The sequence below is a fragment of the Crocuta crocuta genome, unplaced genomic scaffold (genome assembly GCF_008692635.1).
Source record: "Crocuta crocuta isolate KB4526 unplaced genomic scaffold, BGI_CrCroc_1.0 scaffold28, whole genome shotgun sequence".
In the NCBI taxonomy this organism is placed as follows: domain Eukaryota; kingdom Metazoa; phylum Chordata; class Mammalia; order Carnivora; family Hyaenidae; genus Crocuta; species Crocuta crocuta.
In genome coordinates, this window is record NW_027533256.1 from 5,748,522 (window position 1) to 5,769,543 (window position 21,022).

At 47.0% G+C, this 21,022-nt stretch overlaps 2 protein-coding genes across 2 annotated transcripts in view; one reads left to right on the top strand and one right to left on the bottom strand.

Moving 5' to 3' along the window:
- CDHR1 (cadherin related family member 1) overlaps window positions 1-11,009 on the top strand; it is a 23,816-nt gene extending 12,807 nt beyond the window's left edge. Inside the window, exons 11-17 of the mRNA XM_077746453.1 lie at window positions 2,520-2,723; window positions 3,218-3,370; window positions 5,039-5,203; window positions 5,680-5,747; window positions 6,250-6,478; window positions 7,649-7,906; window positions 8,618-11,009. Of these exons, the coding sequence (XP_077602579.1) occupies window positions 2,520-2,723; window positions 3,218-3,370; window positions 5,039-5,203; window positions 5,680-5,747; window positions 6,250-6,478; window positions 7,649-7,906; window positions 8,618-9,154 (1,614 nt within the window). The 3' untranslated portion in view covers window positions 9,155-11,009. The remainder of the gene's footprint in view (window positions 1-2,519; window positions 2,724-3,217; window positions 3,371-5,038; window positions 5,204-5,679; window positions 5,748-6,249; window positions 6,479-7,648; window positions 7,907-8,617) is intronic.
- A 3,723-nt stretch (window positions 11,010-14,732) lies between these two features.
- LRIT2 (leucine rich repeat, Ig-like and transmembrane domains 2) lies at window positions 14,733-18,618 on the bottom strand. The gene is made up of 3 exons (XM_077746499.1): window positions 18,509-18,618; window positions 17,459-18,240; window positions 14,733-15,493 (listed from the first exon to the last, which is right to left on the bottom strand). The coding sequence occupies exons 1-3, from the start codon at window positions 18,616-18,618 to the stop codon at window positions 14,733-14,735; spliced, it is 1,653 nt and encodes a 550-aa protein (XP_077602625.1).
- Window positions 18,619-21,022: the final 2,404 nt, after the last annotated feature.

Genomic DNA, 21,022 nt, shown 5'->3' on the forward strand with positions numbered 1-21,022 from the left:
CCCCCCCCCCCCCCCCTCCGCCCAGGGAGGAAACTGGATGTTGCTCCAAAGAGCACCTATGTCTCTTTGGAGGCTGTGGAGGAGCGTGGAGGCTGCAGTGGACAGACACAAAGCCTCTGGCAAGGGGAGACATGAATTCACAAGGAAATAGGACTGAATTGGCAATGCCTTGAGTATGGGTAAGACCCAGCAGGTGGAGACTGGTGGAAGGCATCGCTGCTGGGAATGGGGGCAGAGTGCAGGCATTGTAGACCAAGAACCCCCATGAAACGAGGCTGGAGGTGATGTACACATAATATACTGGGGAAGCATCGAGGAGTCATGGGATGGCAGCAAAGAGTGTTTAGGCCACATTTAGGCAGATAAAATAGTTGGATCCCAGGCTGGGGCCAGAGGAGCAAAGGCCCCAGATATGAGATATAGGTTTTTCCCTGGAACAGGGCCCATTTTGTGGGAATGTGGCCCGTGCAGTTACACAGGAACCACTATTAGAAGGGTCCCATGCTGGGTGTAATGCTCTGTGCTCTTGCTGTCTTGAAATTCTTAATAACTTTTTGAACAAGAGGCCCCATCTTTTCATTTTTCACTGGCCCGGCACCTTATGTAGCTGTTCCTGCCCAAGAACAGTAAAGAGCCATTGAAGGGTTTTGAGCAGGATTAGAGAAAAACTCACTCTGGCTGCTTTAGACCAGGACGATTCTCAGATTTAGAGAGTTCGGCAAACAAAGATTTCCAGGACCCACTCCTGGCAATGGGAAATTGGTGTGTCCCAGAGAAATGCAGGACTCTGCATGTTCTGAGCTCCCAAGTGACTCTGGCAGCAGTCCCAGGAGAGGGTTTGAGAACACTGGTCCCAACTTGAGTTTGGAGGGAACTGGGTGAGAGGCAGGGAGGCAGAGCCATTCCTCAAGGTGATAAATGGAGAGGGCCTGTGCAGACGAGGGTGGAATGGCATAAATAGACAAATTGCAAAGTATGGAGGAGGCAGACTCCACAGAATGTGGCTGTAAGGAGTGAGGGAAAGGAGAAGGATGAGGGATCTGGGGTGGTACCATGTCATCATGGGTGCAGGAGAAGAAGTTAGGTAGGACAGGCATGGGGCATTCTGCTGTCTCTGGGATGCTCAGGTTAAAACACACAAACTTGAGTATACAGGCGTGGAACCTGGGAAGACAGCGTCTGTAGACAGGTGGCTGTGCAAAGATGGGCTTGGGGAATGGGATCACCCAGAGGATAGCTGTGGGGACAGAGGAGCCACTGGCCAAGAACACAGCTGTGGGAGCTTCAGAGGCTGAGTGAGGAGTGGGGGCAGGGGCAGGTGAAGGAAACCAAGGAGAGATCAGAGAGGTGGAGGGGAGCCTGCAGAGACCAAAATCCCATTAGCAGAGGGCTAGAACCCTCGGGAAGGCAAAAAAAGGTGGCAGTGCTACATGCAGCATGGAACTTAGTGTGAGGTATCTCAGTTGAGGATAGACTGAGAACTGAGTAGGAATTAGGATGTGGAGACAGCAGGTGTAGGCTTCTGAGAAGGAGATCAGGGCAGCATCTAGGGTGTGATGGAGTGGTGTCTAGGGAGCATAGTAAGACCAGAGAATGCTTACAGAACAAGGGAAGGAAGGTTCTTGATTGTCTCTATCACATGGTATGGTTCACACAGAGCCTGTGGATTCTCAGTTCTGGCTTTGCAGCCTGTATTAGTTATCTATTGCTGTATCTCCGTACCTCCTCTCCTTGCAGCCTCCCCATGGCAAAATGGACACCAGGATGAATGTAGCAGAACTAGGGTTTGAATTCAAATCTGTCTGGCTATAAAGAGGGGCCAGTGTGGTGAGATGGAGAGAGCACTGATTAAGAAATCAGACACATCTGAGTTCAACAACTCAGTCCAGTTCTTCAACTCATTAGCTGTGTGACCCCAGGTGACTGCTTCACCCCTCTGTGCCTCACCTGCGAAATAGGGTTAGTAACAGTATGTATTGTTGCCTATGGCTGTTGTAACATTACCACAAACTTAGTGTCTTAAAACGACACAAATTTGTATCTCACAATTGCTGTGAGTCATGATTCTAGGCTCAGCTTAGTTGGAGCCTCAGATTCAAGCTCTCTCAGATAGCTGCCATCAAATTGTCAGCCAGGACTGGATTCTCATCTGAAGGCTTGACTGGGGAAGGATCAGCTTCCAGGCTCACATGGTTATTGACAGGATGTAGTTCCTAGTGGGCTACTGGCTAGAGGTCACCATTAGCTCCTTGAAACACGAGCGTCCACAACATAGCTACTTGTTTCATCAGTGCCAGCAAGGGAGAGAGTCTGCTAGAAAACAGAAGTTACAATCTTCATGGTCTAATCACTAAGTATAGCTCATCACCTTTGCCATGTGATGTCAGAAGCAAGCTGCTAGGGCAGCCATACTTAGTGAGAGGGAATTACACAAAACCATGAATACCTCGAGCTCGGAATCTATAGGACTGTCTCGGAGTTGCCTGCCACACAGCAGTGGCCACCTGTCTCTACCGCAGGTGACTGAGGTCAGCTCTGCAGGGATCCCGGCTGCCCAGGCCATGGTCCCAGTCACCATCAGGATCGTGGACCTCAACAACCATCCGCCTACGTTCTATGGAGAGAGTGGACCCCAGAACAGATTTGAGCTGTCCATGTATGAGCACCCACCTCAGGGAGAGATCCTGCGGGGCCTTAAGATCACTGTCAACGACTCAGACCAGGTGTGTGGTCCTGCCCTCCACCCTGTCTTCCAAGAAGCCCAAGCTGAGAGAGTGCATCAGCCTTTACTGCTATGTCCTAGGGGCCTGGCAGGTCACAAAATGAATGAAATGATGGTGCAACCAAGAGAGAGATAGGGGAGAGTAGCTAACCAAAGACATATAGGTTAGCCTAAAGACATTCACAATTGATTAGAAAGTAAAGCCAGTCAAATAAAAGCCCCTCTGCATCTGATCCTGCAGAGAGACATTTGTGAATGCATCCTCTCACCTCCTATGCCCAGCAGAGGGCCAGGCTGTCAGTGTTTGTTACCTTGCTTTGTTCTCATAGCCTGCTAAATCCTTCTGATCCTTGATGGCCTGGCCTATAGAAAGAAATAATAATATTCACCTCCCAGAGCTAAGGGCATATGAAGGTTGCTTGCTTAGCACGACTATCTAATGAGTTTCTATTCTCATTCATCTTCTGTTTCCTCTCTCCAAACCCTGTTGCCCAGGGAGCCAATGCCAAATTCAACCTGCGGCTGGTGGGACCTGGGGGCATCTTCCGAGTGGTCCCACTGACAGTCCTGAATGAAGCGCAAGTCACCATCATTGTGGAGAACTCAGCTGCCATTGACTTTGAAAAGTTCAAAGTGCTAACCTTCAAAGTAGGTGATACTTTGTACTGTCCTGAATGGGGGAGGAGGGGCTGGGGCAGGTCGCAGGGGCTCATAGTAGCTTCTGGATTCATTCCTGACAGGTCCTTGTCACCCCCTGCCCTTCCTGGCCCTCGATTTTTCCTCAGACCCTCTGCCCCTGTTGCTGACTATGGGAGCAAGAGTGTGGGAAAAGAAGAGGGAGCAAGAGACTGCTCCCACTGCTCACACAGCCTCACTGAGTTCCCAGTTCTAAATTATGACTGTCCCCAGGAATGCAAAGGTGCTCAATGTGCCCTGTTAATAGATTGAGAGAGAAAATCTATTTGATTATCAAGATAGGCATATATCTCAGGGCACCTCAGTTGGTTAAGTGTCCAACTACAGCTCAGAGCCTGGAGCCTCAAATTCTGTGTCTCCCTCTCTCTCTGCCCCTTCCCCTGCTCACACTGTCTCTCTCTCTCTCAAAAATAAATAAACATTAAAAAAAGATAGACATACTCCTCATATGCATTTGACCTCTGTCATCAATTCTGAGAAAAATTTTAGCAGAAGATGGAAAAAAGGACTCCTTTGTATCTGTGATTATTTAAAATTATAAGTATACATAAGTAATGTGTATTATAACATAAATATATAAATAACATATATTAATAAAAATGAAAAACAGATACTTCTTTGATATTTAAACTGTTATAGTTATTTATAATTATACACACATGAACCCTACAGCCAACATCCTGCCTTAAAGTGAAACTCTAAAACCAGTCTGTGAAGTCAGGAACAAAACATGGATGCCTGCTATCATCACCATTATTTAGCACTATTCCTGGAGTAACATTATTCCTGAATAAAGAAAGGAGGCATGAATATTAGAAAGGAAGGGACAAAATTATCATTATTTGTGGGTGGTGTTATTATTTGCTTAAACAAATCTAAGAAATGTTTGAAAAACAGAAACACATCAAAGCCGCTAGCGTGATTGATTACAAACTTAATACACAAAATTCAAGAGTGTTCCTACATATAAATAATAGCAAAGAGAATAATGGAATAAAAGGTTCTCGTTTATAATAACAACTAAAAGAAAAAATTCCTAGAAATTAGGCTAACAGGCAATACACAACACCTAAATGATAATGAACACAAGAATTAAACAAAGGAATATAAAGAAGGCAAGACATGTAAAGACGCATCTTGTTTAAAAAACGCAAATTCTCATCAAGTGAATAAAGAATCCAATGTTGTCCCAACTAAGTCTTACCTGGAGTTTCCTTTGAGGTGGTGAGAAGTTTGATGCAATTACATGGGTTTTTAACTGGAGGAAGAAATTTATAAGAATAGTCAGGAAAATAGAGAGAAAGAATATGAGGCAGGAACTTCCCTAACAAATATTAAATTATATTATAAAACAAAGTAATTTTTGAACTTGAAACTAAAAAGGAATATGCAAATCAACGGGACAAAAGAAATTGGCCCAAATAGAACTGAAAGAACCTAAGAAAGCAGGCTTTGTAAGACAGTGGTCCTTAGAGGTGCCCCCTGCAGGTGGTGACGGGCATCGCAGGCTGGCGGCTGAGAGGAAGGCAGGGCCAGGCAGGGGGTGCAGACGGGAAGTGGGAGGGCTTTCTGCCTGGTGACTGCCACCCAGACAGGTCCTTGTTTTCCTTCCTCCCCCAGCTCCTGGCCATTGAAGTGAACACTCCGGAGAAATTCAGCTCCACAGCGGATGTTGTGATCCAGCTCCTGGACACCAACGACAACGTCCCCAAGTTTACCTCCCACTACTACATTGCCAGGATCCCTGAGAATGCCCCAGGGGGCTCCAACGTGGTGGCTGTCACAGTGGGTTGGGGACTGGCCCCGGGATTGGGTCTGGGGTGGGAAGCCCCCACTGAAGGGGGCCTGATGAAGTCAGACAAACCTGGGTTCCAATTTGAATCCCAAAGCCCAAACTCATTCACGTGTCCCTGGACACGCTACTGACCTCTCTGAGGCTCAATTTCCACTCCTGTACAATGGGGACAACAATACCCAGGACTACGAGGAGGACATAGGCATAAACCCTCAGCTCGGGGCAGAGGATTCATCTCCTTCTCCATCCTCATTTACAAAGAACGGATACAAACCTTTCAGATCTAAACCTTTTGTTTCCTTCAACAGTTGAGATCTCCTGGGCAGAAATCTAGGGCTCCAGGGCAGGTATCCAGATCAGTTTCTCCCCAGCTGGGTACACCCCAGTTCCCCTTGTGTTGCCCCAGCATGAGCTGCCAACATGTCCTGACAAACGGCAGTGCCACTCGGAGCTTTCTCTCTTCCAGGCTGTAGATCCAGACACAGGACCGTGGGGTGAAGTCAAATACTCCATCTATGGGTCCGGAGCAGACCCGTAAGTAGATCCAGAATGCTGGACAGGACCTCGGGCAAGGGTTTTGGGGGGCAGGAGGCAGAGGGGATCTGTGCAGAAGGCAGGAAAGGACAGGACCTGGGTAAGAGAAATGAGCAGGAGGGCAAGGTATGACGGGAAGCAGTGGAGAGCCTGGGGCAGAAGTTCTGGGAGCTGGGAGAAGAAGGGTCATCGTGAGGACCTGGTGCTAGGGAAGGTAGGCCCTGGGAGGAGAGGCAAGGGCTGTGAATGAGGTTAAGTTCAGGCTTAACTGGGTGGATGAGTAGATGGATGGGTCAGCACCTTCAGTCAGACTGCAAAGTCGAGGAGAGAAGCAGGTGGGCCACCTTGGGGAAGCTGCATAATGCGTCAAAGGCAGCTCATTTCTGCAGTCCACTGTGTGTGTGTGTGTGTGTGTGTGTGTGAGAGAGAGAGAGAGAGAGAGAGAGAGCATGCGCATGTCCGTGCTTATCAAACCCGTGTCTGAGCTCCCTGTGCCCTACAGCTTCCTGATCCACCCATCCACCGGGATCATCTACACCCAGCCCTGGGCCAGCTTGGATGCTGAGGCCACCGCCAGGTACAATTTCTATGTGAAGGCAGAGGACATGGAGGGTAAATACAGCCTAGCCGAGGTGTTCGTCACTCTGCTGGATGTCAATGACCACTACCCTCAGTTTGGAAAGAGTATCCAGGAGAAGACAATGGTCCTGGGGACCCCAGTGAAAATTGAGGTGAGCTTTGAAGGCAACTAAGCTTCCTGAAAAGCCTTGTTCTGGCTGCTGCAAGAGGCACTGTGGAGTAAGAATTTATTTTAAAATAAATGTTAGGGGTGCCTAGGTGGCTCAGTCAGTTAAGCATCTGACTTTGGCTCAGATCATGATCTTAGGATTCGTGAGTTCAAGCCCCACGTTGGCTGCACTGACAGCTGAAAACCTGGAGCCTGCTTCATATTATGTGTCTCCCTCTCTGCTCATCTTCTGTTCAAACTCTGTCTCTCTCTGACTCTCAAAAGTAAACTTTAAAAAAGAAAATAAACTTTATTGGTCTCCCCTATGAGTAGAGGATCTTAAGGTACTTTATATATCCCCATCCCCACCTCAATCCAGAAATAACCTCTAAGAAAAAAGACATTATTGCCACTTTACAAAAGAAACTATTGAGGCTCAGGCAGTTTTTTAAGTATTTATTTATTTTGAAAGAGAGAGAGTGTGTGAGCATGATCAGGGGAGAGGGAGAGAGAGAATCCCAAGCAGGCTCCATGCTGTTAGTGCAGAGCCAGACACAGAGCTTGAACTCATAAACAGTGAGATCATGACCTAAGCCAAAATCCAGAGTCAGACACTTAACTGCCTGAGCCACCCAGGTGCCCCAAGGCTCAGGCAGTTTAACTGTGTGACTTACCTTTTCACACAGCTGGTCAACCTCCTTTCAAAGCAGTGCTATGGCTACACTGTCTTCCAAATATGGAAAAAACATGAACTCTGAAACCCAACAGACTTGACTTTGAATCCCAGCTCCCCTTCTTCTATGTATCTATCCTTAGACAAGTCACCTATCATTCAAGCTTTTGTTTTTTAACAATACCTACTGCCCAGACTTGATCAGAGAATGGAATGTACTAATGCATGCAGAGGGCCTGGCACAGACCTGGCTCATTCAGCACTTGCCCCAACTCCAGTCCACTCACAGTAGGGTTAGGACCATTTCCCATCAACCCAGAAAGCCACATATGACACGTTGGTTTAGGCTCATTCAGCACTTCCCCCAACTCCAGTCTACTCACAGTAGGGTTAGGAGCATTTCCCATCAACCCAGAAAGCCACATATGACACACTGGTTTAGCCATGGCACACAAGTATCATTCTCGAATCTCAGCTCTGTCTGTCCCTCCTCACATGCAGGCCACGGACCAGGATGCAGAGGAGCCCAACAATCTGGTGGACTATTCCATCACCCACGCGGAGCCAACCAATGTGTTCGACATCGACGCCCACACAGGGGAGATACGTCTCAAGAACTCCATTGGCTCCCTTGATGCCCTGCACAACATTACAGCTGGTGGGGACTTCACATGGTCCCTAGAGGTGCAGGCCAAGGACCGTGGCTCCCCATCCTTCAGCACCACGGCCTTACTCAAGATTGACATCACAGACACAGAGGTGAGTACCAAGTCTGGGTCACGAAAAAGGTCAGAAAGCCAGCCCATGCCTTGCTGGCACATGGTCAGAGGAAGAAGGACCATCGGCAGCCTTCCTCCAGAGGACACTCAATGCTAGCAAAGGCTTCCTGTGCCATCAGACACATAGGCTTTGGAATCAAGTTGGAATCCTAGTTTCAGCACTTACTAACAGTGTGACTTTGGGCTTTGTCAAGCCTCCACTTCCTTTCCTACAAAATAGGAATAGTGATGGTTCCTTCACATGGGTGTTAAAAGGCAGAAGTAAAATCATTATGTGTAGTTCTCGGCTCAGTATCTGGCAGAAAGTCATCACTTAAGGAGTTTATGAAACATTTGGGCAGATGAGCCCTCTATAATTAAAGGTAAGTAATACCCTAACCTCTCAAGAAGATAATTCAGCTAATGTAGTTTTTAACCTGAAAGAGGTTGTTTGCATTATGTGCTCTCTCTCTCTCTCTCTCTCTCTCTCTCTCTCTCTCTGCCTTTTTCTGGAAAGCTGCATGCATCACATTTTCTCTGTGTGCATTTTTTTCTGGAATGAAACCCATAGTGCTCATCAGATTCTCAAGGGATTCCTAACCCCAGAAAGTTTAAAAACCATCAGGGTTAAGGGAGCTCATGACTCTTGCTCTGTCCTCCAGGGACCAGAAAGGAACAGCAGAATGCAGTTAGGGGGGCTTCTCTCTTCCAGATGCTGTCCCGAAGCCCCATGGCCGCCTTCCTGATGCAGACCAAAGACAACCCCATGAAGGCTGTGGGTGTCCTGGCTGGCATCATGGCCATCATTGTGGCCATAACCGTTCTCATCTCCACCGCCACCTTCTGGCGCAATAAGAAGTCTAACAAGGTCCTGCCAGTGCGGCGCGTGCTCCGTAAGCGACCCAGCCCTGCGCCCCGTGCCGTCCGCATCGAATGGCTCAAGTTCAAAAGGACCAAGGCCGCTGCCAAGTTTGTGCTGCAAGAGGATCCTTCCAATGAGAACTGCAACAACAACAGCCTAGGAAGTACACAGCCCCCCAAAGCCCCGGCTCCCCCTCCACCTCCCACAATGACACCCAACATGGGCGCAGCCCACTGGACTGTGCCTACAGTCTCTGGCTCCCTCACTCCTCGACAACCCCAACGGTCACCAAAACCCAAGGTGGGAAGCCCCATCCAATCAGCTCTGGTCTCTGAGCTCAGGCAGAAGTTTGAGAAGAAGAGTGTGGGAAACAAGGCTTACTTCTAGCATGTGTCCTGTGGACCCTAATTTCCCAACCCCAACTGTCCTCCTATTTGGGCCATGCTCCCCACCATCTGTTCCCCAGGGTCACCTCTGTTTTGTACAATGATGCAAGCCCTATATCCACGGCTCTGGACATGCCTTGGACAAGGGATTTCTCTGTTTATGGGATGCAACTGGCAAAGACTTCCTCATCACCCAGACTGTTGGCACAGCTGTGATGCTCCCCATTCCGTAGAGGCTGGGAATTGACAAAAAGTCAGCTCTAAGGTGTCTTCTACTCACCAACCTCAGACCTCACAGTCTTTCAGGTCCTCCTGGGGACTCAGCATCCTCAGTTGAGGAAGAGGGCCCTGACCACGTGTGACAAGGCCAACCAGAACCTAGATCCTGAAGCCTCCAGCTAATAGCAGGAGCAGGAAAAGGAGGCTTCATTTTGGCTAAGGTTGTGATCAGTTGACCCTTGCAGGCTATAGGAAAGCAATGCATCAGGGCAGGGCGACAATGCACTGAAAACGCACACTGACTGTGGGACTGTCCCTCAGAGCCATTGAAAAGATGTAGGGTGGTGTCTGAGCAAAGACCGTGGGCCCCTGCTGTACATGTGTGGGGCCAGAGACACAGAGGTGTGGGATGGACCCAGCCAGAGCTGTCCCAGCGGGCCCAGAAATATCCAAGCTAGAGGCATCTGGAAGAGTCTCAAGGCCCCTCCCTAAAGTGCTATCCCCCACCCCCCAAGAGCCCTTGAAGAGACAGTGCAGAGCTGAGATCTGGAGAGACTTCTGTTTTATCCAGCTCTTCTGCTCATGTGGTATAACCTTGGGAAAGCTGTTTAAATTCCCTGATCACTCCCTAACTCCTCTATAAAATGAAGAAGGTAAGTCCTGGCTGACTCACTCACAGGCCCAAGACGAGGTTTGAAATATGTGGTGACAAGGGCTTTAACCAAGTGCAAAGCAGCACAAATGCAGAGTATTTTTCTGCAGACCAGTTCTCTGGGCTGCAGCTCCTCCAGAAAGTATTAAGAGCACTTCATGCCATTCTGCACCCCTAGGAAGTCCTGTGCAGGGTTTGAGTACAGCCCCTGCTCTGTGGCAGCCAGAGCTGGATGATGTTCTTGCCCTTGACTCAGGCTCCTCCCACCCAGTTATCACCCCCACCCCTGTGTAGCCCTGGCCAGCCACAGTCCGAGAGGACCAAAGCTGGGTGGTACATCCAGCCCAAGCTTCCATTTTGCCAAAACGATAGAAGTGAGCTTCCAGGAGAGGAGCAGCTTCTGGAGGCCACCCAGAAGGTTGGTAGCAGAGACCTGGTCTGAGGGCTCCTGACTCCTGGACATTGTCCTTTGACTGGGCACACCTTGTCAGCTTGTGACAACCTCCCCCAGGAGAGAAGACAGGCAGCCCTCAATGTTTAAAGCAAAGAAGTTCCACCTGACTTTAAGGAAAGCTGCTCTATAAGGAATCTAGATGTGTGCAGGGAGAGGGAAGTAGAATGGTTCTTTGCATCTTGCTCCCCTTACCAACAACCGCTCTAGAGTATCGTCAGTGATTTTATTTAAACAGACTATATGCACATGTGGTTTTCTTGATTCCTGAGTCTGTGTTCTGAGGTGTTACTCAGTTATGCCGGTGTGGAAGCTCCTTGCTGGGCTTTCTGCAGTCCCCAACCCAGCGTGTATTAAGAGATGATTTCTAACAAGCTGGGAGCCCAGACTGAAACCAACAGGCATGTTGCAGCCTGTATTTCAGGAGAGGGCTGTGCTGGCTCATGTTTGCCCTCTACAGGGAATACAGCACCTTTACAATTTGCATGCAATCAACCTCTTTTGTAAATGGTGAATAAAGTCTGTTAAGCAAGGGCCCAGCCGACCTTCTGCTACCTGCTTGCATGCACGTTGCCTGACACATAGAGACCAGTCTCCCGGGAAGTCAAGCTCGGCCTGCCTCCTGGCTCCTCCAGTGGGTGAATCCATCCATCTCATCCATCTTCTAATCCCCAGATCTGACTCCTTGGGGGGCTGCAAAATTTTGCCCAAACGGCTGTGCATATACCTCTAATGGTAATACATCCGCAGGGCTTGTCTATCTAGTCATGTTTCGTCATGGACATGGACTGGGATTTTCTCCTGAGCAGCACAAGCCCCAGCCCTTGGAAAGGAATGGGCTCTGAAGCTAGAACTAATTATCCTTCGACCCAGCCCAGCAAAGGGAGGGATTGGACCTGGTATGGACATGAAAGCCTAGGATGCAGCGTAATCTCTGGGACAGAGGTCAGGAAAGCCTCTGGGCTAGAAGCTCAGGCCAGCATTCAGGAGCTGGGAGGGGCATGGGCTCCTGGACAAATAGAAAACTTGAACCAAGGTAGAGACAATCTTGGAAACTGCGCCTTTGCGCAAGTTCCTGCGGTGGGAAGTATGGGGAAAGTACCTAGTTGCTGGCAAGAGCCATGCTGAGAAAGAATAGGAAGGTGTGGCTAAACCTAAGGTTCCAGCAAATATGGAGATACTGGAAGTGACCCCCAGCCAGTGGGAGTGAGCTGGGCCAAGTTCTACTGTGTTAGGGTGGGGTGGGGGCCAAGGGACTGCTGCTCATCCACAGGGGACAGGCGTAGACTACAAGCCGGCACAATTTTAAGCCTCCAGCTAAAGAGCTGGAAGGCAAGGGGTGATAGATTAAGCAGGCTCTCCCACTTCTGGGTCCTAAAAAACTGAATAGACATTCAGCAGATGTGTCTTCAAGGAATCTGCAGAACAGTGTGTATTTTTCCTGTAGTTGAGGTCAAACTTTTATTTTTTAACATTTATTTATTGTTGTGAGATGGAGAGAGACAGACCACGAGAGGGAGAGGGGCAGAGAGAGAGGGAGACACAGAATCTGAAGCAGGCTCCAGGCTCTGACTGTCAGCACAGAGCATGACGCAGGGCTCAAACCCACGAATCATGAGATCATGACCTGAGCCAAAGTCGGATGCTCTACCAACTGAGCCACTCAGGCATTCCCCAACTTTTTAATTCTATGAAATAACATGGTGCTTTGCAATCTGACAGCCCTGGCTCTGAATCCTGGCTCTGTTGCTTAAGTGTAACTTTGGGCAAGAGACGAAGCTTCCCTGGGCCTCACTTCCCTCATCAATGCATGGTGCGAAAAATCATTGGTATGAAGGTGACAAGAGCTAATCTATGTAAAGCACCTCACACCAGCTTTGTATGTGCTGATGTGAGCTCAGAAGACAGATGCTATCCTAGATGTACTAGAGGAAGTTTGAGGATGTCCACATGCTAGAGCACCATATCCCAGAGGTGAGGACTCCTGCATATGCTTACCCCCAGAATGTTCCTGCCCACCGCTAGGCCTGGGAGCCTCTCCCCTGTACTATGTGAGGAGAGGAGAGTGGACTGGGAGAGACGTGGAGGACGGCAAGGCAGACGCCACAGCTCTGTGACCTGTGCAGCCGAGCATCTGTGTTCTGAAGGATTAGGAACTGATAAGACTGTCCCAAAGGGAACCCATGGGATTCTGTACCAAACAACTGTCCCTCAGAACCCATCTGGTAAAATGTGGCAAGAGCGGGGGCAGAGCCAGAGTCTCTTGCTTCTATAAGGACGTCTGCAATTCTGCTACTCTGAAGCCTGGAAGCTTTGAGAGAAGCCAGGGTCAGCCCATCTAGCGTGGATGTTGGCAACTGTTGGCAAGAAGCAATGCTTCTCTGACAGTCTTCAAAGGCCCTGGCCTTGGGAGGATGGATGGGGAGCGTGCGGAAGATGCCATGAATGGAGTAAGGCTGCCAGACTGCCATGTGGACACCAGGAGGGGCCCTTAGAAGATTCACAGACATAACTGGGTGGGGCGGGGGGTGGTGCTGTTAAGAGCCTAGTTTCCAGAACAAAGTGGTGATGGCTTAACCAACTATAAATTGATCAATAAAATAAACTACTTTATTTTGTAGCAACAGGCTGGTGATATTGGGGACATCTGTGTGACATTATGGAATTGTGAAGATGCATGTTTTTAGCTGAATGAGTTCCAGTCATTTATTTATTAATCAATAATTTACTCAATCATTCTTTTAATAACACATGTTCTGGGCATACTGTCGGTGTCAGGCCAGGTGCTAGGTGTAGAGGTTCCAACATACCAGAAGAAAGGAAGAAAAAAGAAAAAGGACAAAACCCCTCCCTTGGGTTGACAATAGCAGATGCCTGGGGCCAGCAAAGGCTTCATTCCAAAGGCAAGTCACCTTGCTTACAAATGACTCCTGAATCAAAGGCACTCACCTTAAAATTACTTGGTCTAAGCTCTAAATAGATAAGATTCCCAAGAGCATAACAAATGAATCTGAAACTATACCATCTTTTAAACATTAAACAGAACTTAACACTAATTAAACATTAATTAAACAGAATGTGAAAGGTATTAGCAAAGATATCATATTATTACATACATATTTATACACACACGTAATCCTAGTAAGATCTGATTACATACATATTTATGCACACACACACACACACACACATAATCCTAGTAAGATCTGATGTTCCGAATGGCCCAGTCTGTATATTTAGTCACACTGAAAGAAAACACAGATGGACACGGATGCCCTCAATGGTGGTAATGTTTATTGTGATGACATTTATTGAGAGTTTACTATGTACCAGGCATTGTTCTGAAAGCTTTACATGCGAAAAGTCATTAATCACCAGGAAAACTCTATGAGGTAGGTAGTAGTAGTATTATTCCCGTTTTACAAATGAGGACAAGAAGGCACAGGAAAGGAGAGAAATTTGCCCAACATCACAAAGCCAGTAAGAATTTAAGTCTGGGAAACTGAGTTCCAGAGTCTGTGCTCTTAACCTTCCCCAGCCCCCCGCCAGTCATATCGCCTAATCGATCTGAATAATGTGCATCTTTACCCTAGGATTTTTTTTAGTGTTTATTTAATTTTAAGAGAGAAAGAGTGCAAGCAGGGGAGGGGCAGAGAGAGAGAGGGAGACACAGAGCTGTCAGCACAGAACCTAATGCAGGGCTCAAACTCACAAATCATGAGATCATGACCTGAGCCAAAGTCAGGCACTTAACCAACTGAGCCACCCAGGTGCCCCTACCCTAGGATTTTTTAAAAGGGCTCTCTAAGGGTGTTAAACTAATGAGATTCCCATAAATCCTCTCTAGACCTGTTCCCTCTCCTTAAATTTCCATGTTCATAAGAGCAGCTGAATAAACACTGGCCCTGCTCACTGACGTACTCCTAATTCTCACTGCTGTATTATACTTGTCTTCTATGGCCCCTTCCCACTTCCTGTCCCTTCTGTCCCATGCCCACCACAAAGCTTTCTTTGCTAGGAGTGGAGCAAATGTATAATAAGACAATTTAATTGGACAGGACAGAGCTCCACTGCCACCCCTTCCATGAAGAATTGTGTCTACCTGATCACTGTGTCAAGTTCGGTGCCTGGAACAGAGTAGGTACTCAATAAATACTGTTGAACGAATCGGTCAAACCAAGTAGAGTTACCACAGAGGGTTGGCTTAGAGACTAAAGGTCCATTCTTCCCCCACCCCCTGTCCCCAGCCTGAGCTGTTCAGCCCTTGTCTTCCTCTTGGTATTTCTCTTCATCCCCTTCATCATCTCTATGCCCCAGGCCATCCTCACAGACAGCTATGTGCTCTCTATAGGAGCAGTCCCTGTGCTGTGGCACCGCACGGGGGCACCTGGGTGTCTTCCTGCGGTGAGGACAGCAGTGCAGCCCCCACTCCCTGCAGCTACAGGAGGCCTGGGCTGCCCAGACATAGGCGCCCACGGGCACCGCCAGCAGTACAACACACAGGACCACTGTGATGTGCAGGAGGCGCTCCCGTCCCTCCAGCTCGCCATGGTCTCTGCCCGTCACAAAGACCACACACCGACCCCTGCGTGGGGGCTGGCCCCCCAGGCTGAGGCATGCCTCATACTTTGTGCTGGGAAGGAGGTTATCCACGGCGTATGTGTTGATTCCGGGACCGATGTGGACCACCTCCTTCCTGAGTGTTTCATCTGATGCAATGTAGAGGGTGAACCATTTCTCCTCAGAGGTGTCAGCCACTGCAAACCACTCCAGCAAAATCCCATGCACTGTCTGCTTGACAACCCTCAGGTCAACATAGGCACTGCCATCTGAGGGGAAAAAGGGAGAATGGGGCGCAGGCAGGGTCTGGGCAGGCTGGACTTGGAGGGAGATGACAAGGGTGCTCCTGCCAATGGAGTTGGAGGCCACACAGGTGTAATTACCCCTGTCCACCAGGTGGGCAGCAGGTATAACCAGCTCCGACAAAGCAGTATCTTCTGAAGTAGATGAGGTCAACACTGGGTGGAGAGAAAGCAAAACAGCCCTGGTAGACATTTCTCTGATAGAAAACTGGTTAGTGTTCACCAATGCTAGTTATATTGTTTTTTTTTTGAGCTGGAGGTGACCATTTACTAAGCAAATGTTTGGTGCCAGGTGTTTGCCTCTCAGCACCTCTGTAAGGTAAGTACCCCATTTTTACACATAGGAAGTTGAGGATGGGAGTGATTAAGCAACTTGCCCACCATGAGAAGTGATCAGAGGCAGTGACTGATCTGGAATCTTATTCTTCTGCCTATGAAGACCACATTGTCAACTTCACTAGCTGCTCCCTCCAAACTATGGAAAAACCTTACTGAGATGACAGCATGGTTTTTTGGGAGATCTCTCGCCACTGTGTGATACTGTGAGCTTCAAGAAGTGTCTTTTTTTTTTTTTTTAATTTTTTATTTTTTACCTCCCAGATGTAGAGAGGCTCAGAGTCTGGAGCCAAATGCCTGGGTTCTATTCCTTACCAACCATATGGTCTTAGACAAGTTGCTTCAATTCTTTTGGCTTCAATTATCTCATTGGTAAAATGGGATGATAATAGTATCCATTCTATGTTTGATATGAAGTGCTCATTGTTAGCTGTTGTTATTACTGAGAGAATACATATAACATGGTACCAAAGAAACTGACTTCAAAGCATTCGGAAACAATAAATCCTACATTTCTCCTACATTGATATTTAACCTCAAGCCAATAACATGTGATCAAAATGCTAGGAAAAAGTCAACAGTTCACTTAGTTAGGTATTTCTTAAATCTTCTAGTGGTTTTTCACTATACATAACAAATATCTGAATTACTGACTATATTTCTCAAGTTTTACTGAGATATTTCTAGCTGTCTTCTAGACTTCAGGATATCCCTAGGGAACCACCTCTGGCCTTGTGATATGTCCCAACCCTGCAAGGTAGCATTAAAAGTGATTCCAGCTGATGTATGAAAGCAGACCATAGGGTTTCAGGAAATGAGAGGCAGTTTTGAATCCCAGCTGTGGGGCCCATGGAGGTCACTTCATCATCCAGGGTCCCAGTAGTACAACTTCAAGCCAATAAGATCTGAACAACACAGTAGTGTGAAGTGTAAAATTCAGTCTATATCTAGGAATTTCCAACCTTGCCCAATGGTAAGAATTAGTTGGGGAAAGGAAGAGGGAAAAGAGGGAACCCTTGTAATATGCATTATTCTCAGGTCTTCCCCTGGACACAGAAGATCTGAATCTCCAGGGCAGGGGCCTGGAAATCTTATTTCAAACAAGTACTCCAGATAAGTCTGCTCCAGCAAGTTTAGGAAATAAGTAATAGAGAGTCTCTAGAATTAGTCCTAGTCAGAGATTCTATGATTTAAAAATACACAGTATAGTATTTTTCATCTAGAAGTCTCTCAAAGAATATATTTGTTTATATACAATTTTATAATATTTATATAATATGTTAAGCCAACTACAATACATATATTTACATATGTATATATATCCTATAGAGATCTGTATACAATCACTTAAAATCATGCCAATAGTGGAATGCTATCTTGGAAAATTTCCTGATGTGGTGAGTATAATTCAAGCCTATCCCAATCTTACTCACATCCTTATTTCATGATTGACCCAATTTAGAACCTCTCTGTTGAGGGGCGCCCGGGTGGCTTAGTCGGTTAAGCGTCCGACTTTCGCTCAGGTCATGATCTCGCGGTTCGTGGGTTCGAGCCCCGCGTCGGGCTCTGTGCTGACTGCCAGCTTGGAGCCTGGAGCCTGTTTCAGTCTGTGACTCCCTCTCTCTCTGACCCTCCCCTGCTCACGCTGTCTCTCTCTCTCTCTCTCTCTCTCTCTCCTAGAAATAAAAAAAAATAAATAAATAAAAAGAACCTCTCTGTTGAGGATAGGGTTGCTGTAGACCTCAGTCTTCCCCAAGACACATCGAAAGGGTCCATATGGCTTACCATCAAATTCTCTCCACATGCTAAGAGGATAAGTCCATGCAATGGTTGGTGAGGGCCTGGCTTGTGCCAGGCATCTCAGGGTCACTTTCTGTCCCATCTGGATGGTGACACTGGCATTGGAGGTTGAGATCTGTGGCTTCATGCAAACACTAAGCTCAGTTTCATGAAAAAGCTGCCCTGCTTTGGAGAGAGGGTGTTGGCACATCAGGTAGGAATTCACCAGGATGACGGGGATGCTGATGGACTTTACAAATTGGACAAGTCCCCTCAGGCGACAGTCACACAGCCAGGGGTTGTCGTGCAGTGCCAGCACCAAGCTGGAGTGAATCTTGGCTCCACAGTCAGGCTGATGGGGTTTCTGGTAAGCCAGCCAGTTCAAGAAGACGCTCTTGGATACAACTGTAAGCCTATTGGAGGATAGGTCAAGGTAGGTCAGGTTGACCAAGAACTGAAGAGCCAGCTCAGGGAGCACATCAATCCTGTTGTGTTTGAGATCCAAGACCCTCAAAAGAGGGGTGGCTTGGAATGCTGTCCATGGTACTGAACGGAGTTTGTTCCCCTCCAATCTCAGCTCTTTCAGTTCTGACAGGTGCTCCAGGGCTCCTAGGTGTATCACAGTGACATTGTTAAAATTAAGCCAAAGGTATTCCAATGTGCTCGTGTTGATGAAGGACCCTCGGGACAATTCGAATAAGGGTGAATTTTCAATTCTCAACTGCTTTAACTCTTCAGGAAGGTTCCTTGGAATCTTTCCCAAAGAGATAGACACGCACTGCAGAGCCCTGTACAAGAAACCACAAAAGCTTTAAGAGGAATATCAGGGAAGTGAGATCAGGTTTATTCTGGCATTAGATGTATGAATTAAAAGAAAATATATATATGTTATTCACTTGAAATAAAAGAGACCCATTTTGGTAAAAATGCACAGTTCTCCAAAGTTCAGCACCAACTAGAGATTTCCTGCCAAATCTAGGCCTGTTCCCACTCCACAGCTTCCCCAAAGAAAACCCATCCCCTACAACCTTCTGGCATCTTGTTAGCACAGCGCACCTGCCAAAACTGTCCTCTGAGCAGGTACATCCTGGCAGACAGGATGGCTGAGCTGCATGTGAATCCAGAAAGACCAGAACTAGCAGGCAATAGTGAGAAACTGAAGCCATATTCCTCTGTAAGAAACTACCCTGCAAGTTTTGAATAAGTATAGTCCAAGCTTCCGAGGGACAAATCCTATTATTGGTAATCCATGGTGATGTAGGTCAGCACAGCAGTGGCAAAGTCCCTGGATGCTCTGAGGTCTGTTATGGCCCAGATCACAAACTCAATAAGAATCCATGAAGAGGAAGCTATGTGTCTTAACTGAGGTCACAAAATTCACCCCTTTTCTAGTTCTTGAGTCTAGAAAGCAAACTCTAAACCAGTTGTCCTATTAAGCACTGATACTGCCTTCCCTCAGTTTCTTACAAAAAGATCTAAGAAACCAGCAGGTATTACTATCCTGAGCTCTATGGTTCAGGTTATTTGGCCAGAATCCATCCAATACTTCATCCATCACAATTGGCTCCTGAAAGCTAGAATTTTCAACAACTCTCTAAAAGTGAATGCATGGTGGGTAACAAAGATGTGACCACTCCCATCACTGGCTTTCTCCCCACACCTGGTGTGATGGTTTCAATCCTCTGCTCTATTGACAGCTGCCCTTGCCACTTGGATGATCAGAGTCAGAAAAGCATCATGATGCAGAGGTTAAACCACAAGATTGTGTTTTCTGATTAAACCAAAGTGTGTTTCTTATCCTGGATCTCACAACTTTTCCTGAATGCTGTGTATGTCACATGATAAAGGCTTACATTTTAGGTGAGATATATGTGATTTGGGGTACTTACTTTTCCAGTCTTTAATCATTCAACAAATGTTTATTGGCTATGTGCTCTAAGCCACACACTTTCTAGGTGACAAAAATTCACTGGCTGACCCCTGTGGGGTCTTCTATCTACCTTATGCTTCCATGTCTTGAGATCTTCAGAAAATCATTAAGCTCCATGAATCTCAGTTTCTCCTCTGCAAAATGGGGAAATTAATAAACACTTCATAATATTTATAGGAAAATTTGAGATTACATAAAATAAAGTACCTAACAGACAGTAGGTATGTTAATTCCCTTCCCACACCAACAGACTCTTGAAAAGCAGAAAAGTCTACTTCCCTATTACTTGGGGTAATTCCTGGTGAATATTAAAATTCCATGAGTTCCCCTAAGACTCATTATATACATTATACCCTACAAAAGGCCTCAAGGAAGAAAATCCGCTTAGCAGTTAACCAGTGAGGGGGGAAATGGGTCACCAACTAAGCTGATTACACTCCAGTCTTTCTATCCAAGCCAGATATGTTTGCCTGAGTTGTTTTGTTTTGTTTTTTTGTCTAGCTCTACAATCTGGCTAGATCTCTGAAGTTCCTCTCAAGGTAAAAATCAAAACAAAGAGAGTACAATGGGTGCAAAGCTTGTGCTAGACATGGAGATGTGCTGCCTAGAACCTCTTCAAGGAATGAGTTGATGCTCACTTGCAAGAATTGCTTGCATGAGGGCATGCCCTTCCCAAAGGAAACCACATGTAGCAACTGAGGGTGGAGGGCCCAGTTTGGCCTGATGATGGGCAGCTCTGATTCTCACTCCAGAGACTTGTACCAGGTTGTCCACAATTTGTTCAAGTTTCCTTTTTGGGGAAAAAAATGTGATTCAATTCACTGCATCACAACCCACTAGTGAATTCTTTTCTTTTTTTTTTTAATTTTTCTAATGTTTTATTTCTTTCTAGGAGAGAGAGAGAGAGAGAGAAACAGCGTGAGCAGGGGAGGGTCAGAGAGAGAGGGAGTCACAGAATGAAACAGGCTCCAGGCTCTGAGCTGGCAGTCAGCACAGAGCCTGACGCGGGGCTCGAGCCCACGAACTGCGAGATCATGACCTAAGCGAAAGTCGGACGCTTAACTGACTAAGCCACCCAGGCGCCCCTAGTGAATTGTTTTCTTACCTCAAAATGTAAGAGCCTAAAGAGATCTTCATCCCCTACAATTTCTTCCCTGTCCGTCCCCATGTTATCATCTTCAAATGAATCCAGCTGAACCTAACTTTTCAGTGGTTTGATGAAAATTTGAAAAGAACATCCACTGGCATGTTATTTCTGAACTCACGCAGGCCACTTCTACACTGCTCCTTCTCCTCTACTGACTCCTTCATCTCCTGGTTTCCTTATTTGGCATATAGGCACAGGGAGTAGTTATGTTTTCAGTTAAGGCAAGAGACTGGGGCAATTAAAGCTGAGTTATGTCATTTACCTTAAATAAGTGGTGGTTAAGTGGTGTCCCTAAAACTCAAGAGAATTAACCACAAGGGGAAGGGGTTTGAGAATATGACACCCTCATCTCCCTTCCAGTAGGATATTTTCAGGAACTTGGCTCTTAGAATTATTAGTAGAGACAGTCATGAGCAAGGAGACATTCTATTTGTGAAATAATTAGATATAAACAGCCTCTGGGTGGTGGCTCTCTGGCTAGTCTTAATAGCAC